Source organism: Sinohyriopsis cumingii, chromosome 2 (assembly GCF_028554795.1).
Source record: "Sinohyriopsis cumingii isolate HCF-2022 chromosome 2, ASM2855479v2, whole genome shotgun sequence".
NCBI lineage: Eukaryota > Metazoa > Mollusca > Bivalvia > Unionida > Unionidae > Sinohyriopsis > Sinohyriopsis cumingii.
This window is the reverse complement of record NC_142962.1, coordinates 105,493,590-105,516,272: the sequence shown is the minus strand read 5'-3', so window position 1 is coordinate 105,516,272 and position 22,683 is coordinate 105,493,590. Positions and strand designations below refer to the sequence as shown.

Genomic DNA, 22,683 nt, shown 5'->3' with positions numbered 1-22,683 from the left:
AAAAAGTAAAATGAATGTCATTAAATAATTAAAATAACATTTCGTGCCCCATCTTTGCCAGCCGAGGTTCCGATTTGATAACCCTATATACACATTGGAGTATCGAGCACATATTTCTGTGCTTCGTGTTTGTGAATTTCATTCAATCAAAATTAAATTGTTCAAATTTGAACACTGTTTCTGCATGATCGAGATAAGGAGCTCACACAACTTGAGTGGACTGATTAATAAGCAAATTTCAACTACTGCTCCGCGTTTATACAAATACCTTTCACTCAAATACACCTGTAATGGCTTCGCTCAGGTATGTAGTCATACTTTTGATGTTAAACTTACAACATATCATTTTTAAATCAATAGTCTCCACCATTTTTGGTCGATCTAAAATGTACCTCTGTTACACGCTATTTATTAGTTGGCATTATATACTAAGAGAGGCAACTCATGAAATCAAATAGATGTCGCAAGGACAAAGCACTACAATATCGGTTCGATCCGCCAAGGTGTAGATAGGGTTATCATATCGGAACCTTGGCTAGCGAAGATGTTCATGCTCCAATTTCATTGATATGATATACAGTACGTAACGAACTGGAAAGGCAGAAAATCTGTCCCATCTTCAACACTTGAGAACATCCAAGTATTAAGTAGTGAGAGTGTGAGATATACGTATGATGCACACGATATAGTTAACGTATGCAGTATAACATACTTTATTTTAAATAGAATCATTATAAACTAGCAATGTATGTTAAACATGAAGCTATTATATAGTTCTAATAGATATGAAGCACACAAAGATATGAATATGCTTAGGTGTTCAAAGCCTGTATGCATGTTTATATTGTTATGACTCCATGGCCATAAACTGGTAACAGAAAGAAGCAAAGCCAACAAGTTTTGTAAAACTTGGAAAAAAAATTTAATCATCACAATTATAAAAGGAAAATTTAGGAGGAACTTGAAGTATTATAAACTGAATCCCAAATAGTTCTAAAAGTTATATTCAAGTTCAAAAGAATCGAATGTTCCGAATGGATTTCAGGTCCTCGAATGTACGTATTACAATGCATTATCCAGAACTCCTTTGAATAACTTACAATAGCCTCATAATAACATTCTAGTATAATTTGTAATTTAAATGAATAATCAGAACAAATGTCCCCTCTCAAATTATCTAAACACAACACTGAACACATCTACAGACTGATTCTAACATATGAAACAAGAATCCAAAATAGGAATGAATCCAAAAACAGAAATGAATTGATTGCTCAGTTGTCCTCATCTATACACCACCAAAAGTATATTACGAATATATGTCGCAATATACCCCACGTGACAGACATTACTACTCAATCTAATATGTCACATTATCTATTCAGCAGAACTAACCTAACTAATAGGAAATAACTTAATTATTCCTAGAACCCACCTGACCACACCAGCCGATGAGAAATTACCCCAAACTTATCAACAGGATTTTTTTTTTATTAGAAACTTGATAACATTTATTTGTAGATCCTATGCATTATACAGGGACTGTGTTATCTAAAAAAAGAATACATACCCTACTAAAACAATTATCTTTGTAGATAATCACCACAATTTACAGTCATGCACTGTACAAAATATAGATGCAGTCATGTACCAAGAGTTAAAAAATACAGATATTCATAACAATATACATGTATGTATGCGAGAAGTAGGCAAGTATCTGTAAGAAAGGGTTGAAAAATACCATAGAATGGAAATAGCTGAGTAAAACAAACATACATATATGCTGCCATTATATTTACAAGAGCGAGAAAACTCACAAGAATGGAAAACATAAATAAAACTCTTCTGCTTATCCACGTGGTTCAATATTGACAAGTGTAATTTAATGTTCTAGTTAAAACATCAATGGAGATGCCTTCTCCCAGACCATCAACATACAATACAGGAAGTGAGGCATTGCAGGAATTTTGAGTCGCCGTATTTGACTGAACTGTCGATTCGAGGCAATTTTGCTAAATGCATGCGTATTTTGAAGATTGTTCATACAAAAATACATACTGCTCCAAAGTCAGTAGGCTATGCTGCTGATAACTCCAAACAAACTCAACCCATGATTGGTTGAGGTGCTTGAATAAATCGCATGTCATACAATACCCAAACAGAGATAACCGATTACCCGGCAATCTATTGTCATCATTTACCGTAAAAGGTTTGTTTAATACAGAATTCAAAGCAAAGCGTACCTTCAATCAAAGCTGAAATCCAATACGGCGTCTGAAAATTCTTGGAATGCATCAGTTCCGATAAAGTAGGTTGTAGGGGGTGTCTCCAGAAAGCTGGGTTCTTATGACATTGCGTTACAATGTGTTAAAATTTAAGATTTGGTGTACCCGTCCCATTTGTCTCTCCCTCAATCTCTCTATCTGTCTCTTCCCCCATCTGTCAATGAATGTTTGTATGTATGCTGTCACGGTTGGTCAGGTCAGTTGGCAAGGCGTGTATAAACTAAGGTATTAGTACAAGCCATGTTTGGTGGCTGAACACAGCCACAGACTAGAGTTAATCTCTTACACAAGGTTACCGTGACCAGAGAGAAGATCGGCACAGGGTTTAGATCGAGCAATTTCCCACCTATGTGTTACAAAGATCAGAAGAACCCTCGAGGACCGGGGCGTGTTCTAAATCAGTCCCCCGGTGGACGGACAGCGGGAAGGACATTGTTCGCTAAGTTTGATTGGATCGAATCAAAGAGACATCCAATCGGAATTGATACGGGGGGTGGGGTGTGTGATAACAATTTCGATCCGAAATATAGCTTCTAACTAGCAAGCGAAAATTTAGCCTCGCCTAGGACGATTGATGAGCAATATAGGGTTACTCCGAGAGAGCCACTCGTAATTTGGCGGTAAAACTTTGAGAGAGAGAGAGGAGATTCTAAGGAAAGACAAAGCTTCGTAAAGGTAAGTAAGTTATTTGCTCGATTTTGCAGAATATTACGGTATTGTAATTGTAATTATTTGTAGCATGTACACTTAATTACTAGGATCGTTTAGTACGTAGAATTACCTTTGTAGTGTTTAGTTTACATGCGTATTTGAGAAAAGAAATGCGTCTGATTGTTGTTGTATTGTTTAGTAAATTGGGATTAGGAATATGTACTGATGTGACGCAGTTTATTGATGTATGTATGAGAAGTAATTGTTACAGTGCTTTTATTACTTCGTTGTTTTACTATACAAGAACGTATGAGTATTTCGATGTGTATGTATGCGTGACCGAAAAAATTTATTAGCCGTTATCTGATGATAGGGTGGGTGTAGTGTGAAATGAGCGGGCTTAGGGAAATATTTTACCGTCCTCGTGTTATCACAGGAAGCTTTTGGGGGACAAAACATCCGGTTCAGGGAGTCCAGTGTCTCTAAAAGGGACGGAAGTGAAACTTGCAGAACAGTCGGAATCGTCAAGTCTAGTCGGGAGAGAGTCGAGGAGGAGGAGGAAAAGGAGTCGAGGAGAAAGTGGGGAAGGAGGAGGAGTATCGAGGAGTAGGTTGAGAGAAGGAATTTGGAGAAAGTCGAGCGGAAGAGGAGAAGGAATTTGAGGAAAAGGAGAAAGAATACACAGATGAGTTGAATACAGTGACAGGTGGAAAGCTATCTCACACTACAAATCGAGCGGAAGGAGAATACTTGGGAAATTTTAACCATTTGATTATTGAATTGTCATTAAATTGTTATTAGTTGAATTTCACTTTTTTGTATATTCAATCATTTAACCGATTAAAATTGCTAATTAGGGGCTCAGAGCTTTACATCTCTGTTTTTCAATAATTTAACTTCCAGCCTGGGTGGGGCTTCTATAATAATTTAAATAAATATTGGAAGCACCAAACCCCACACCTACCACAGTGACGGCATAACAACCCTGTTAAAGCCACGAATGTATGTATGTATGAATGTAATAATGTATGTATGTATGTATGTATGTATGTATGTATGTATGTATGTATGTATGTATGTATGCATGCATGCATGCATGTATGTATGTTGTGGTGTTTAACGCCATTTTTCAACACACGATAGGCTATACATGGCGGCCAGTATTAATGGTGGAGGAAAAACCCGAGAAACCCCAGAAAGAACCACCGACCCACGAGAAGCTACTGGCAAGCTTTCTCACATACCCACACTGGCTGAATCCGAGACACGAACCCACACAGAGAGAAGTGATCCGTAACGGAGAGCGCTTTAGACCACTCGGCCACTCTGGGCCCCTTAGATGTATGTATGTATGTATGTATGTATGTATGTATGTATGTATGTATGTATGTATGTATGTATATGAACTAACATATTTTGTGTGTAGATGTGTGAAAAATTATTGTTTACCGATCTTATTCCCTTATTATGTCCTAGAATACAAGAACATCTTCTCCTTTTTTGACACCAATGGGAACGGCTCCATCACAACAAAGGAGCTGTCCTTGACTATGAAGTCACTCGGAATTTACTCGTCGGAGTGCGCAGTACATGACATGATGAATGAACTAGATGCTGATGGTATGATCATTTACTTTCGTTTCTATTCTATTTCATTCCTTTGTTTCATCTTGATTAATCTATATTACTTAAGTGTTGTATCATCAAGACGTTGAAGCACTGCGCATGCGCAACTTCAACATTCACAACTAGATGTATTGCAGGAAAAACAAAAAATGATGACATCAGTTTGGAAAGTATCGATTTGTTTTTGCTCTTGTTGTTTTTGTTTTACTTTTTTAGGGTGGTTTTTTTTTATTTTTTATTTTTTATTTTTTTTTTTTTGGTTTGAAGATTCATCAGTTGCGATAAATAGTTGTTAGAAAAATTCCAGTTTCATATTATTGGGAATACAGGGTTTTTTAACTATCCGTTTGTGAAGGTATATTCATGCTGATTTCTACTTGTTTTTGGTTAATACGGTAAATGCAAAATCCATACAAGATCCAGTTTGTTTCATTGAAATCTTGTAAAAGATGGCGACTCCTACAAAGAATTTCTTAAATATGGATAAAAAATGTATGGATAAAAAAAATGCAAATAAATATTTTTTCTTTCTACTAGTTCTTTTAGTAGGCCTAAGATTTATCTTATAGAATCCCATTCCACAAACCGGGCCAACAAACTGATTAATGATAAAGACACTCTATTCACAGCAAGAGACATGATTTGCTTTTTAAGGATTGGAGGCATCAGGCGTTAAATGAAATGTTTAGCAATAGTTATAATTTCTTTACGTGATGTTTTTAATCTATCGTATGATTTCTAACTGATAATGGAGCAAGCTAACTTACTCTCCCTTGCGATCGATATTTGTATCCACTCTCTCGCTCTACACACACACACACACACACACACACACATGAGTACGTAACCAACATTAGGGCGACATATGTCACACAGCAGCATTAGGGTGACAGAAAGACATCATGTTGTGTTATAAAACTGCAGCACATATTTGTATATAAATTCATCAAAATAATCTATAATTCCTATTATCAAACTTCAATATTCATGTTTAAAACAGCAAAAAGTATTGTAAAATGAAAACACACATCTGTCGCCTTAATACCGTGTCGCCTTAATGCCAACACACAACTGTGATGGTCAAAACAGCCTTATGGCGACAGACTCTTCACACACATATTCTGTCTAATCCAGCATTAAGGCGACAGTATTTTGTAATGGCCCTATTGCTATACCAAACAAAATATGAAACTAAAATTATATTTTAAGATGATCAGAATCATAAGTTTATGCCTTTTAAAACTGTAATACGTATGTTCATCTACATCCTTATGACGATATAGTCTTCACACACATATTCTGTCTAATCCAGCATTAAGGCGACAGTATTTTGTAATGGCCCTATTGCTATACCAAACAAAATATGAAACTAAAATTATATTTTAAGATGATCAGAATCATAAATATATGCCATTTTAAAACTGTATCGCAACGCCTGCTTATCCATTTCCAAACGTATTTATGTTTGAACTTTTTTTTAAATGTCATAGGCAGTCAGTTAAATATAAGACAGAAGCTGCACTATTGTTTTCAAGCCATAATAATTCTTTTTAACTCCATCTAAAAGTGTATGGTCATAATAGTTTTGGCACCAGTGAGTAGATGAAAATAATTCCCCTCCCATCCCATATATTAAGTGTCCTCAGTTAGAAATTTGCTTTAAATGAGCTAATAACCGACATGTTTAATCCGGTTGATGAAAATATTTTAGTGAAATATATCCATTAATTACTCAAATCAATTTAATTTTCTTCTTATTTCAAGTTCTAAAGGTTTGTCTGCAATATTTATCACAGGCTGAATTAGTACATTTCTTGCTGCATCCCGCGCGATAATGAAAGATGTCTACCGTTTATGAGCTGCTTGTGTTTGTGTACATTCACATAGAAAATATAACCAAAGTCATACTTCTCCATCTCATTTAAAGTTACAACATCACATAAAAAGCTCAACAAAACAAGATTTTAAAAAATTATGTCTATTGTTGGATTTTCACCCAATTCGATAGTATGAGTAATACCATATCTACCTATAGACAACCAATGTGCTTTGATATAAGTAAATTTCTTGCTCAAAATATTCTCAATATATATTGACGAGCAGTGAAAATGTATCGTATTCCAATACAGTGAATTATCAAGATTATTACGGCCTATAGTAAAATAAAGATAGGACATTTTCTTGCTCCAAGCGATTTTTTAAAACTCAGTTAATTTTCAGGTCAGCGTCATCAAATGTATCTAAAAGTTACTAATTCGTGTCCCGCAAAGTGCTTAAAATGAATTAGGTACTTTTAGTTACATTTAATGACACTAATCTGAAATTTGCCGAGTTACAGATACGAAACATTCACTATGTGTAACCAACTATGAGGTTTTCACCGGAGAGATGAAATATATCGTTTATTCACTTATTCACTCAGACCAAGCAAATTATCTTTTAATTTTATGCTCAGATGTATTGGCTAGAAATAGTATAAGATTGATAACATATTTCTTACTTTATTCCCCGAGCAGCGAGGTGGGGGTGGGGTGGGAGGGTTCCGGTTGGCCGACCTTTGGGAGAGGGTGCGAAGATTCCACCCATAAGACCACAATTATAAATCCAGTGCCTGGTTGATTTATTATTTGCCCAAATCCTCGTTTGCAAGATCTTGTTGATGTTTCGAACTCCACATGGGCTAGACCCATAAGTTGATTGGGCAAAAAGAATTAAGGCTAGAACTGGTGGGTCAGCTAACCTTTTTTTAGCCCTCCCCCTCCTCGTTCCGCCAAGGCCCCGATTCTACAATCGGGTCTTGTAAAAATGTAGATTTCTTTGTTGCCAAAAGCCAACCTGAACCTTGTGTATAAGCCTGGTTGGCAAGACCCCGGTATTGTTTTGAAATCCTCACAGGTCAAGGGCCATAATGTGCGACAAGAAGGCTCAGATGCGGTATAGCAGTGCGAACAAAAATTATGTGCGCGCATGTCGCTGCGTTTACTGCGTTAACGGTTTGATGTGCATTTAAGTATATCCGCGGTCCGTGATGTGTAACTAAATCGTTGTTGTAATAATAATAATAATAATATGTTTCTGCGCCAACTATGGAATATTGCACAGCTAAAATAGCTCGACATTGACTAGAACTAATTAAGAAATATCTCCCCGTCCCGGATTCTATCAAATAGCAACTATAACAGCGTCAGAAAGCTCAGGTGGAATTTTGAGAAAGTACAGAACAGTTATCTAAATTAAATGTATAACCTACCAAAACAAATTGTTACATCAAATGAGGCAGCAAAAAGATCTTAAGACATTACCCGAGGATTTTGCTTGTCATCTTCAACCCGCTCCACCACCTCATTAACCTCTTCAACCACAGCCCGGAGTTCGACCACCGCCACCACCAAAGTTAGAACTAACATGATAGATAAATTTACTGAGGAAGATGTTGCCGCTATCAGGGGATTCTGACAAAATACTTGATATTGCCGTGTTTGGATATGGGGGTCGACAAACGATGCGTAAAACCAGAATATATTAAAACCCTAAAAGCTGCCTATTGTGTTAAATATTTATATTGCATTGCTTTTAATATTCAGCAGATCACATCTGAGGATTACATTAATAATTTTGTTATCAATGACCGGATAGCAAAGGAACATACTGCAAGAGTAAAACAGAAAGCTAAAACAAAGAAACCAGGAAGAATTGACGCGTAAACTTGAAAAAGTAACAGGCGAAAGGAGGAATCAGGTGCAAAAACCAAATCTGAAACAAGGAATGAAAAGGTAGAAGCCGAGTCATATGTAAGAATGTTGTTTTCCTTTAATGCTTACTTCGTGTCTGCCTCCACTGGCAGTGTTTATCTTAAGCTGTACACGTGACTCTATTTATAGAAGTGAAAAAGTAGTTCTCTTTACAGTTCATACAGAAATGAACGCAATTCATTTTGATCATGTGGTAACATTCTGACCAATGGAAATGTTACTTTCCTGTAGCAGCTACTGTCATTGCAATTATCTATTAATGACCTTATTTTTAAATTACTGATGCATGCATTGAAAGCAGCATCACCTCAAGGCACGAATAACTGCTGGAAACCTTCTAGTCAGGAGTGTATCACACGGAACTAACATTTGGGACGGAATTGGGGTTAGGTCTGGCCGTCACGGCAGAATTTTGAGAAACAGAGATAGACATAATAACAAAATCTAGAACTCCCTTCTGTAATACGTGTTTTAATCTGAAATGTCCTATCTTATAAAAATGTTACAAAATGTATGTCGCTATTTCAGCTAATATCCTCAAACAGATTTGGTATGGATATTCAGATGAACATCATTATTATATTTATTGCTCCCTATTTGAGGGCAAAAAACATTGAACATAGTTTCAGATGATGAAATGAAGGGGAATGATGATGCAAAACAGAATCTACTTTTCTGTCCACTGTTAATTTGCATATTAATGATGCTCACATTTATGTTATGATTGACAGGCATAATATGATGGACAGACAAATCATTTTCATTAACTACAAGTAACTCAATTTTTTTTTGCAAAGTAAAAGAAAGACAAAGTTTGTTAGAAATATGTACTTTATTTATTAGTACAGATACTAGCTTAAATGCCTGTCATGTGAAGGAAGACATAGAAGAAAGTGTCAAGATTTTAAAAAATGGATGCATGAGTTGGAAAAAAAAAATTAACATATAAATAAAAACAATAAGAAACATTTGATAAAATATTTAACCCAACAATTGATTTTACAATAAGACCAAATAAAATTATATATATATATATATATATATATATATATATATATATATATATATATGTGTGATGTGTTCTTGCACATGTAGAAGAGGGGTGCAAGTTATTGTCAGAACAAAAGTGAATGAGAACGATGGTTTGTATTATTAACTTGTTTGACGAGATTGTAAAATGAAATGTACCTGCACCAGCCTACTCTTTCTGACATCAATAGAGTCAAGAGAAAGATAAAGAGTGAAATGACAGAATACCCTAGGTCAGTCGTGCAAATATTACAAAGTCAAAGTATATGGGTACATAATTAAAACAAAGACAAACGTTGTGTTTGATGCTGGCCACTTTCATGACTTTGTATTGAACATAAATGATCTCAGTGAACCAAATATTTGCTATGTATTTACAGCATAACATAACTATGTGGACAAAGTCTATAGCGTAAACGTGCTAAGAAATTGAACAATGAGACATAGCATATAATACAGACATTTTTTGAGGCTGCAACCACCGTAAACATGATTGTTATGTATTGAGCAGACTCCACCTAAACTATGTATTTACAGCAATGTAACTTTGAACAAAACATATCAAGTAAAGGTGCTAACACATGGAACACTGAGACGAGTGGTATTATAATACAACGATACTGTAGAAGCCTTATAACCTTGTAGGAGATTACTGCGGATGCAACAGCCTAAAAACCGAATAAACGGAGAAATTAAAATATAACAATTAAACAATATTTTCAAAAAACACAACAATAAACAAACTTCATTAACAACAATATTGCATATAACAATTATATACAAGGAGGTATGATGGGGTGGAGGTGGGGAAAATTTATACAGAACAAATGAAACATGTCCACACCCCATAAGGAAATTGGCTCAACTAAAGCCGCAGTCCTTATCAGAGAAAATCCCTCCGCACGTTGCAGGAGCGAGAGTATTGCGATTGGCTAGGCAGAACACATGATTAAAAGCTTTTAAATATATTTGCCCTTGACAGCGCATTATCTGACAAATCAGGCGGGAAATTGAAGACCCAATCACACATCCCATAAATGTTCTTACGCGAGCGTAAATCGTTTTATGTGATGTGTTCTTGCACATGTAGAAGAGGGGTGCAAGTTATTGTCAGAACGAAAGTGAATGAGAATGATGGTTTGTATTAATAACTTGTTTGACGAGATTGTAAAATGAAATGTACCTGCACCAGCCTACTCTTTCCAACATCGATAGAGTCGAGATGAAGATAAAGAGTGAAATGACAGAATACCCTAGGTCAGTCATGCAAATATTACAAAGTCAAAGTATATGGGTACATAATTAAAACAAAGACAAACGTTGTGTTTGATGCTGGCCACTTTTGTGACTTTGTATTGAACATAAATGATCTCAGTGAACCAAATATTTGCTATGTATTTACAGCATAACATAACTATGTGGACAAAGTTTATATCGCAAACGTGCTAAGAAAGTGAACAATGAGACATACCATATAATACAGACATTTTTTGAGGCTGCAACCACCATAAACAGAAATACAGCAAACAGAGCTTGCTGTATTTCTGGCAGCCACAAAAAGGAGGGTGGGGCAAAGAACAAAAGCGTCCAGCATCAAAGAAAAGATAAATGTTGATCAAAATTAAAGCGATGAATTCTGTATTGCCGGGGCAGTTGAGCACCCTCATACTCCCCACTAGTTAGGATATATCCAGCATGTATGGAGGATTGGGAAGAAACTTTAAAATGGAGGCGCGTATTTCCTGAATGCGCTGTTGGTCTTCCGGAGCTGTTAGAGTACCCTCGTACGCTCCTGGCAGTCGAAAAGGTAGGTAGACACAGATTAGTCCGGGTCGAGTGAATGATATCCCAGCAAAGTACGGTCGATGCCTATAGTTCTAAGTCTGTGAAACCCACGAGACCTGAAAGAGGAATTAGCACACAGCAGAATGGCGATCTTAGAAAAAGTGATTAGAGGGTCACAAAGCTGAAACCTTTTTACCTAACCTTATGCATTTCTCAAATGCATCTGAAAAGGCTATATTGATTATTATTTAAACTGATAGAACACGGTCAAATTGTCCGATGTGAACTCTTTATATAGCATCCAAGCCAGCTTACCAAGTGTATGTCATGCCCTGACCAAGATATTTAATTTAAGGCAAGTGTACAAATTTGCTATCAACTGCTGGCTTAGTGCAGGTGGCAGACATATACATGGGCATATTTTCAAATCCATCAGCTAAAACATATATACATGACCCCGAAGAAGCGAATACAACAACCAATGTTTTTGAAAAATTAAATTCTTTTAAGAAATAATTATGTTGTATATTATTTCGGTTTTTCCTTCTTCTTTTCTACGGATTAAATACATACGTCTCATCAAATCTCAGCAAGTGATTGCCATTTTGGGACCAGTGAAAAGTAAGATGGGGCTAGTGAAAAGTAAGGTGGGGCTAGTGATGAGAAAGGTGGGACAAGTGAATTTTCTGAAACCACTTGTCCTGGACTAGTGGTCAACAAAAACAAATATATATACATTTGCTCAGCCCTGGAAATGCATGAGTTTTGTGTCATTAGAGGATGGTTTGTTTGTTTATGGCTTCAACTAAGGCTTGATTGTCAGTGTGGAAATAGATAAGTGTTCTCCCTAGACCACAACTGCCAGAACGATGGGTTAGAATTATAGAAGTGTTATAGTTTGATATCCCCATGTCTGATCCCAAATGCCAAAGAAATAGTGTGTGACCCTGATGACACTATCCAACTGAGGCAGAAACATCTGTGTACAAGTCCAACATGTCAGAGGTCAGCCAAATGTCAGGTAATAATAAGGATCTACCGTTAAAAAGTTTTGCCAGTCCCATAAATCTTCCTTTACCTCTTTTGTTAATCTAATTAGGTTTTGCGATGCCAATCGTCAAGTTGATGCGTCACCTAAGAAAAATTTGTCGCGGCAAAACAACTGCGCGAGAAAAGTTAAGAGTACATATGATGGATTGCAACCCCTTGAGGGTAATTTTATTTCAAGCAAGATATAAATGTAAGAATTTATTACATTTCTCTAAATTTCTACAGAACAAAGGAAACACGTCCGCACCCCATAAAGATATTAGCTGAACTGAAACCGCAGTCCTTATCAGAGAAAATCCCTCTGCACGTTGACGGAGCGAGAGTATTGCGATTGGCTAGGCAGAACACGTGATTAAAAGCTTTAAATAGATTGGCCCTAGACAGCGCGTTACCTGACAAATCTGGCGGGAAATTGTAGACCCAATCACACATCCCATAAATGTCCTTACGCGAGCGTAAATCGTTATATGTGCATGACTTTAGTTTGGCAACTGACAGTTTATACCACAGTCAGCTTGAGAAAAAAATAAAACTCAATCACATAACATCGTTCAAGAAGAAAAAAAATCAACTGATGTTGATAGTCAGTTGTGACTGTAATATAATTATGATCCGTTGGAATGCTGCAACTTACGTTTTATTACTCACCTGCTAGAATTGCTGGCTAGTAGCAAGTATTATATAATTATGTGCAGGTTAGCTCTGCAACTAAGACTACTGATCACTGGTAGATGTTACATAATTACACTGCAGTCAGCACACATAAAAAATAACAATGTATCACTGTTATCTTGTATTGCTGCTCAGATATCAGTATTACATAATTATGTTCAGATTAGCACACTGCATCAAATACAGTCTTGCTGCCCTGGCTGTATTACTGAGTGCCATATAATTATCACCATGTTAGCACAATTCCAGTGTGATATAATTATGGTCAAGTTAGCACACAGCATTGATGACCAATGAAATGGCTGACATATTATTTTCAGATTAAAAACCTGACTTCTAGCTTGTCTGAGCATATCTGATAGATTCCTGATTACTGCTGCATAACATTAGTATTGACTGCTCATTAGCTCTTCATGGATGGCAAACATAACTAAATGACAAAATCATGATTTAGGTCTCCAACTCAGCAGAAATATGATCAATTACTATATCAAGTGATTCATTCTTGTTTACTGATTTCCTAACTAATAAAATCTATTTTAGTTCATTATGCATTTTCACAGGTCTATGGACTCCTATAATTTATAACAGGAATCATACTTGCTACAGCCAGTACTGCTGCCACATACCAAAATTACATGTCAGCTGAAACTATCTGATATGCTAAATCCATTATTTTCTTTTCCAATGGGATTAGTCCTCCAAAATTGTTGTTTTGTGAGACAAAAATACATCCATGAAATGTTTTTTCAGAAAATTATAAACACAACGGCTTATAAGATTGTATCACATGACTACAATGTTATGAATTTAAATTTATCATACAAGTAGCACATAATTATATTTCAGGGCCCCGAGTGGTCTAAAGCACTCTCCGTTACAGATCACTGCTATCTCACCTCTGTCTGCATGGCTTCGATTCTCAGATTCGGCTAATGTGGGTATGTGAGAAAGCTTGCCAGTAGCTTCTCGTGGGTCGGCATTTTTCCCTGGGGTTTTCCTGGATTCTTCCTCCACCATTAATACTGGCTGCCCTGTATAGCATATCATGTGCTGAAAAAATGGCGTTAAACCCTACAACAACAACATAATTACATTTCATGACATCAAAAATGATATTATCAAGTCATCCATTTGAAAGACATAATAAATATGACTTCCAAATGAATTCGATAGTCATTTCATGACACATCTGCAGTTAGCTGTTATAAAATCAGTATTTTTAATCATGCAGTAAATAAAATCTGCATTTATGCTCATTTCAAAATAAATGAATGAACTTTCAAATAATTCCAATCAAAACCTAAAAAAGATGAAATTATTTTACTTATATCATAATTTTCATTTTGAAATGAATACTTATATCTATCATCTATTTAAAACTTTTCTTCTGCAGTAAGTTTTTTCTCCTAACAATTTCATTGTAGACTTTATATTTTATTCTCCTCCAGTTTCCATTGCAGCTCTCTGCTATGCGTGGATTCAAAGCAAAGAATGCATCTACTTGCTTTTTGTCTGAAAAAAAAGTTAAAAACACTTGTATAATTCAATTTATGATAAGAAATACTACAGCTCTTTACCCAAACATTAGACACAAGGACAGCTTATGTTCACTGTTTCACACACACACACACACACACATATATATATATATACACACAGTCCGACCCCACTGGGACCGCTCCGGTGGCCTAGTGGTTAGAGCGTCCGCCTCGGATGCGGGAGGTCATGGGTTCGATCCCCGGCTGAGTCATACCAAAGACTTACAAAAATGGTACTAACAGCTGCCTCGCTTGGCACTCAGCATTAAGAGGTTAGTGTGAGGACTGGTCGGCCTGGTGTCAGGATAATGTGACTGGGTGGGACATCATGCTACATGTCTGTGGCATGATGCCCCAGCGCTAGACATCACTATAAACTGCCACACTGCAGACATCATAGCTATATGACTGAAAAATTGTTAAAGCTATGTTAAAAATCCAAATCACACACACACACACACACACACTGACCCCACTGGGATATATATATATATATAAACTAAATTCTCTCTACAGAAAGAAAAATACCAAATATTGTAGACTTTTATCATTCTGTGAAATATGCACACTTGTTAAATTTAAATTGTAAATGACCATTTACAATGATGTTTTACTTATACATCATCTATTACAAGTTTTATACCATTAGATTATCTAGAATGTGGCATGTATATGAGTTGAAACAATGGGTTCAATTATATATACTTTAATATAAATGCTATATTAAAGTATTATTAGCTCAACATATTAATTTCATTTTTCTAGAATGACACTTGATAGTAAAGCGTATATTACTTACTAGGCACCACATCTGTCACGAGGTTTGTGTGGAAGTAATCCATTACCTTAACTTCATCATCAGGCTTCCACATTACTTTCTTGGCTGTAACACAATTATGATAAATATACATGTGTTGTTCCAGTTAATTGTGTTAATTATTTAAGTAAGTAACACCATAATGGCCTTTTTTAAATCATCCAAAAATTGTAAAATTGGATAGATTTATTCAGTTTCTTTCAGCGTTGGAGCTAAAACATTCATGGTTAAATATCATTCAGCCATGATCAACAATGGAAACTTTCTCAGATGGTTCCTCATAATGTTAATTTTTTTTTTTACACAAACACCAAATGCAAAGAGTTCATAAGTATGCAGAGACCGTAGCATTTTGTCTCCCACTTTTTCAAAGGTATCATAGGATACTTTTTAAAATAAACTTTCTTATCCATCTAGGTCTAAAATTTCCTTCTATCACACAATTTTTATAATTTTGACATGTTTACAAGCTTTATAATTAGATACAAAAAATACCATTAAGATTTTTAAAATCAGTTTTGTGTTAAATTATGCTAATTTGACCTCAGTTATAATGATTATTGGGCTTTTTTTAAATTATTTTAGCCTCATTTGGTAATGACTGTTAAAAATATTTGCATTTAATATTACTGCTTCACATCAATCCATACCTTATGTAATAGTACAAGCTCTTACCTTGTGTACATTTCCTTGACACTTTTCCAAGGGTCTGCTCATCATTTGAAATTGCAACTAAATTTTTTTTATAAAAATGTGCTTTAACATCCTCATTGTTGTAACATAAATCAATTATTAAGTAATTAATGGCAAAACATATTTGATATTTTTGGGAACATTAAAATTCAAATATTCTAGGCAACTCAAACTCATTTTAAAAATTTGTTTTAATCCAATATGATTTCGTTAAAACGCTAAAATAAAGTTACAAAATGCTTGACAATAATGAAGTGATATAAATGACAATAAAGTTTAACCTAAGCCTTTATACTTAAATAAATTAAAAAAATTAAGATTAAATATAAATTAAAAAAATAAAGTACAAAAGTATATATGTTATTCTGAAATATATAGTAATTGGTATTTTTTCTCAAAATACTAAATCATTTTAAATTGTTAAAAATAAACCTCTATGCTTAGGTACAGCTGTGTATGTTTTATTCACTTACATGATGGACATGGATGCTTTTCATTCCGTAGAGAACATGGCAAGGAAGGCTTCTTTTCTGCTGAATATGGTATAATGTAAAAAAAAATATAATATATTTTACCAAAGGATATTCAAAACACATTTACCCTACAATAATGAAGCTTGAACATAATAATATAAAGTTACATATTGAATATTTCTGAATTTAACATGTCTGAATCATAACAAAAATCATAAATAAATATTATATTTCATACATAAAATGTATTTCAATGTTGAGTGATGATGCAAGATCCATAAAATAATTCCCCCCCCCCAAAAAAACTGAAGTACAAATATTAAGAATTGTCTGTTTCCAATAGTTATGAATTTATATAAATTTTGCCATTTATACTAACTGACAAAAAAGGATAATTAACTAATTCAGTTTATATTTCTTTAGAAGCAATTTGCACACTAACCAGTGTAGATTTTCTGAAAGAAATTTCAACAGAGAAATTTAAAGCAAATAGTTTTGAACAGCTGCTGACCTATTACATGTCTGAATGGATACCATATATCTGCAGATTTTAAGTGTATAAATACTATCACTCATTAACTGCATATATATATATATATATATATATATATATATATATATATATATATATATATATATATATATATATATATATATATATCCATGCGGTACAACAAAATTATAACTGACATGTATCAAACTTGCATAATTTGCATCTATTTCAAATATTTAAGTGCAGCAAACAAATTTTTCCAAACAAAATATTTATATAAGATCACAATATTCATTGTTTGGAATTAAAGTCTTGCATTTGATGATCTGAGTATGTAAATGAAATTATCCATTAATATCTTACCTGCATCATATAAAAACAAACTTTGCATGCAAAACCATGAACATTGTCAAATAAATAAATACAAGCTCACCAAAGCAAATTAACAATCTACAAGCTATTCCATTCAATCTTTTTTAAGAAATACCAAGGATAATATTTTATTAGTGTTAATTTTGTATTATAGATAAAATAGAGTATTGATTAGTTATAATATTGTCTTTTTCTATTGAATATATCATAGAAAATTAAAAGAATTTGTTGGTCATATCTAGTTTCACAAGCATAATGACTGTCTGTGATGATAAGTACCTAACCAATAGCTGTCTCTGTAATTTCTTGTCAAGTATATTCACATTATGTGGTTTATTAAATTTTGACATTGTGCAATAAATCAATAGCAAAATTATTGTTGCTTATGCATGTTTTAGTCGTAACTTGTTTTTAGTATATAATTGAAAAAGTCTGACAAAGTTAAATACAAAGAACAGTACCACAAACATATTGTAAGGGTTCAATCATTAAAGAGAGTAAAGAATTAACACCAGTAATCGTGACCTATTTTTATATTTTGAGAATTGTTCAGGAAGACAAAGTTCATAATCATTTCACAAGAAAAATAACCTTAATTTCAAAATAGAGATGTAAATTTGTTATCTTCATTGCAAGAGCATCAACAGCTGGATGGAAAAAAAAATCAATAAAAATCTGATACTCAATCCACTAAATGTTTGGGCATGCAGTAATTCAAATTTTTTATAAAATAACTACATGCTGACCTATTAATGCCATGCAAGGCTATTTTACCTGATGACATTTCCAGAAAACCTGAATTATTCTTGGTGTGGGGCAGTGATGTTATGGTTACAGAACTTGCAGGATTGAGATTGCCCTCATCAAGTGCTTCAAAAAATCTGCCAACTTTACATAATTCCATGTAACTTGAGGGTGTGGTGTAAATGTTATTCGAAACTTCTTCTGAGTGACCCATGTGCTTCAGAAAAGTGACCCTCTCTGCTCTGCTGACATCGAGCAATGCATAGTATGTAGAGGCCCTATGTCTAACAGATGTTGCTGTAACTTTGCCCGGCTGGATTAGATTGGCAGCCTTGGTGACCTCATTGACTGCGTCCCATCCTCTACAGTGTTCCATGGATCCTTGGGTGTTTGCAAACAGGTAGGGGTTGTTTTTTGCCACTCCAGCATCCTCCCTGATTTCAACTATCTTGTTTATAGCAGCTACAATATTATTTGGTATCAGAAGTGGAACCAATGTCCTTCCTCCTTTCCCAGGCTGGTGAGCCAGCAAATACTGACCAGCTAGGTGCTTCTCTACTGGATCATCTATTTTGCTAACTAAACTTGGGTCTACCCATTCCTTGTTCTTCGCTGACTCCCACTCATTTAATGTCAATCTTGCTGGCTCACCACCCCTTCGAGCATTATAAAGTGTTAGTCTAGTAAGAAGCATGGACCTTAGTCTGTTATATTCGTATTGTCCCCATGTGCTATATGGATCTTTAAGCATTTCTGCAACTTCTACTTCAACAAATATTTTTAATTTCATCATATCTTCTTCAATAGGTAGTTCATGTGGTTTCCTCAATACTTCAGCTCTTCTCTGTGCTAATTTCTTTTGAGCACTGACAAAAATTTTCCCCCAATTGTGTTCTAACACAAACATAAACATTTCAATACCTTTCACTTGTTTAATGACAAGCTCTGTATCTTCTTCCATGCCATAATGTCCAGCCATTGATTTGGCTGCGCTTTTGATAGCATAACCTAATTTAAGTTTCTGAGCTGCTTTTTCCTCACCATTACAATTTTCTGTTAAATTTCTAATAGATGCTTCTAAACTCTGAAACCTTGTTCGGTCCAACATGTCTTTGCCAGACAGATCTTTATTTTCTTCTTGCTTTCGAAACTCTGTTAAAAGGTTTGCTAAACTCCTCATGTTACTCATAACAGACTGTTTATTTTTTTGCCCTGAGCTGTACCATTCCTTTTCCCCGTATATTTGTATCAACTTGTCTGTGCGGCAAATGTTTCCTGTCTCATCCATTTTAAAATTTGTTAAAATCTCTGTCTCGAATGAACTAAGAGTTTTATCAGAAAGGTGTGCTTTTGTTTTTGCCTTGATGTATTTCATGTCTTGCTTAGAAACAGGTGATGTTGTTTCCTCTCTGGCATGGCACTGTTTTAAGTGCCTGTAAAAATACTTGTTGTTGTAGAAACCCCTACAATAAGTACACATGGCGAGCTCCCCATCTCCTTGATTTCTCTCTCTTATTAATGGCTTATTTGACTTCATTCGTTGCTGGTTTAATGCAAAAATGGCCTTTTTCCTTAATTTGTCATATGCCTCTGCTCTTGCTTTAAGAGGCAGTTTTTCAATTGCTCTAATTTCTGGCTCATTTTTATGCTTATTTCTAAAATGTCTTCTTAGCTGACTCTGTTCTTTCTTGCAGAAGAGGCACGAACGTTTGGGTTTTTTGTGTTCAATTTTCTCAGTTGAATCATTACTTTTATCAGGCACTGAGATAGCTCTGGTCTACAAAAGCAAAGTCAAACAAAAGTCCAATGGAAACATCATCCCACAACATATGTAATTGATCTATGAAGTGTAATGTACAAACATATAATTTCTCATTTTAATCCATACAGTGAAAACTTGTAGTTTTATCTTCATAAAAAACATATGCTCAATCATTAACACAATTTTTTATACAGCACTGTGACAAGAACCAGAAAGAGAAGATACCCTCAATACAAAAATTAACCAAATTAATTCAAATGTGAAAGTAGGTGACAGTAACCCAATGTTCACATCAGGGTACAGTATACAATGAATCAAAGCTACCAGGCAATTCTAAAGCAATGTATAAGAAAGAGACCTAAATCAAACAAGTAATAAAAGTCCTGAAGAATGACAGTTAACAATTACCTATTTTGCTTATTCTGGGTGTGAATAATTTTGTTTTTACCAATGTACTGCCTTTTATTTTATCATCTCTAGTCCAACTGTAATAACCCCAAGAAAGCCACTTAAAAATCATTATTACCAATGACAACAATTGGAAATATCTGTGTATAATAACTACTGAGCTCCTTAAGCTGATAGAGGAATTTTGTAATCTGAAATTATGCATTTCTTAAGCAAGAATAACTTCACCATACTTGCTTGAAGAAAATGTTTGTCATAGACCCCTGAATACGCTTTAAACACCAAGCTATTCACTAAGCTCAAAGATTCCACATCTGCACCAGAATAAATGGTACAGTTCCAGGAAAATAACTCAGTATGGCCATATAGGACCCATGTTAATTTTGAGTAACATTTCCTCACAAACAGAAGTTTTGCCTTTGTAACTAAATTTGTGTATTGTCTACAAAAAAGAGATGTGGCTACCATGTTGTTTCATTGTCAATATTAGATAATGAATTATAATGTAACCTATATTTCAAACTTGGCATACAAACAAAATGAAAATAGAAACATGTTCATGGAATGCACCTGTCTATTAATTATGAGTTGGTTAACAACTAAGCTGACAGTAAATGCTAAATGTTAATACTTCACAGTTAGGATTGCAATCAAATCATGCTAAGAACAACTCCAGTGTAAAATTATTTTCACAAGTAGTATAAATGGTAACAAAAGTTGTTTACTCACATTTGCAGCATTGGTATGAACTCCATCTTCTTCCATTTCTTGACATGTTTTCACTTCCTAAAAATGAGGCATCAGAGACTAGAAATTGCTTAACAACTGAAACCCCACTCCACGCCCCAAATGAAACAATAGCACAACTGTTAAATTTGCACAGCATATGCACTTAAACTTTCTCATTAAAAGGCAGAAAATTTACTAAGTCTCTTAGATAAAATTTACTATTTATAATACAACTTAATAGACAAAATAGACAGTCACAAAAAAAGATTTTTTTAAGAAGTTTCTGACAGTCCAATTCTGAATTTCTATCTTACATCAGGAAAAAATTATTTTTTCCTCAATATTTTATCACTTTAGAAATTTGACACGATTCAGACTTTTAAAAGTTTTGATTAACGCTTTGTAAAGCTAAAACCATAAAATAGAATGCTAATGCAAATTTTAAAAAAAACTGTCCTTAATGTGATCAAATGTTTTAAAAACATGTGCATAGTCCAAAAAGCAATGACAACCACAATTTGGTAACAGTGATGACCATGCATCAAGAAATATAATTTCATACTATAATTAGAAATTATTATATTTGTAAAAATTTCCAAATCATTATGGGTAATACATACATTTTCATCCCTCTTGTTCTTCTCACTTGTCAAACTGACATCAAGATCCTCAGACATCTGTTCAACATAAAAAATAGTTTTACATTTACTTGCATTTTGTTGCAATAATTAAATGACACATATTTCAACTATAATCTTTCTGAACACAAAGAAATAGTTATATTCAGTGTATAGAGCAGAATGTTTACATAATCTCCAAAGCTTAGACTATATGTACACTAATAATAAATACACTTTATTCTCTTTAATGATATAAGTCTGAGACTCTGGACAAAACTACAATAGTGAAAATCGGTGTTGTTGTTTTTGGTTTAATTTCACAGTGCAGGATAGGCCAAGCCAGTATATCTGCTGGTGGATGAACCATTGAATAACTCAAATAATAACCACACACCCAAATGAAGCTACTGCCACCTTTCTCACATTGGCAAAGACCAATCAGCCATCCAAGCCCAGTTTAAACTGAATTTAAGAAAAGGCTTAAATAGATAATGGGATTGGTATTGATCATCTGATTTACATTGGTATAAAAGGCAAACGCCCCAATATGACACTGGCCTCAGACTGAAAGACATCTATGTCATGATAATTTACAGCTATTTGGTAGAAAGTGGTGCTAGCAGACAGGTTGTTGAACAGTATTGCAAATCTGAATAACTTCACCTGGACTAGGATGTAAAATAGTATCTTACGTACTAATATAATCTGTGTTCATGCTAGGATTATCACATCATACTAACTTTTATTGGAGAATCTCGTTAGATATTTACAATGTAAATGTGAAGTTTTGTGTTGAAATGGATTGGTGGTAGGAGGTGAGTTGCCATGCAATATGGCCAGACACTAACACAAAGAAAGGCTTGCTTATTATTTTAATCCTTACATTCTTGTCCGGAATCCAGTCTGGATCTATCATGATGTCATCAACATGTTCAGAAATCTGTTTAAAATAAATAAGAAGAGATAAAGATGACGGTCTAATCTCAGACTTGCCTAAGTAATTATGAAAATCTGAAAGTAACTAACCAATGTGATGGCACAATATTTATGAATAAGGATTATTTGGCAGTAGTTCAGTGTTTCAAATAATATTTTCATTGTATAATCAGAGACCCCATTGATAAAAAAATCATAAGAAATATGACATTATGATGAATAAAACAGGATTAGGGGTCATTTTT

General features: G+C 34.4%; 2 protein-coding genes across 4 annotated transcripts in view; one reads left to right on the top strand and one right to left on the bottom strand.

The window, feature by feature from the left end:
- The window catches only part of LOC149805548 (neo-calmodulin-like), a 52,795-nt gene that overhangs the window by 4,963 nt on the left and 25,149 nt on the right, over positions 1–22,683 (top strand). Inside the window, exon 3 of one of the 2 annotated variants that reach the window (XM_089950155.1) lies at positions 4,413–4,556. The exons of the other annotated variant lie outside the window; for it this stretch is intronic. Within the exon in view, the coding sequence (XP_089806281.1) occupies positions 4,413–4,556 (144 nt within the window). The remainder of the gene's footprint in view (positions 1–4,412; positions 4,557–22,683) is intronic. 2 annotated transcript variants of the gene reach the window in all.
- On the bottom strand, positions 8,766–22,437 carry LOC149805550 (uncharacterized). Of its 2 annotated transcripts, none has more exons than XM_089950153.1 (8): positions 22,386–22,437; positions 21,503–21,559; positions 20,883–20,939; positions 18,014–19,760; positions 16,375–16,434; positions 15,884–15,940; positions 15,191–15,274; positions 8,766–14,365 (listed from the first exon to the last, which is right to left on the bottom strand). In XM_089950153.1, the coding sequence occupies exons 1-8, from the start codon at positions 22,416–22,418 to the stop codon at positions 14,223–14,225; spliced, it is 2,238 nt and encodes a 745-aa protein (XP_089806279.1). In that variant the 5' UTR covers positions 22,419–22,437; the 3' UTR covers positions 8,766–14,222. The 2 variants fall into 2 exon arrangements, with proteins under 2 accessions (XP_089806279.1, XP_089806280.1); XM_089950154.1 differs by having other exon boundaries at positions 16,375–16,431.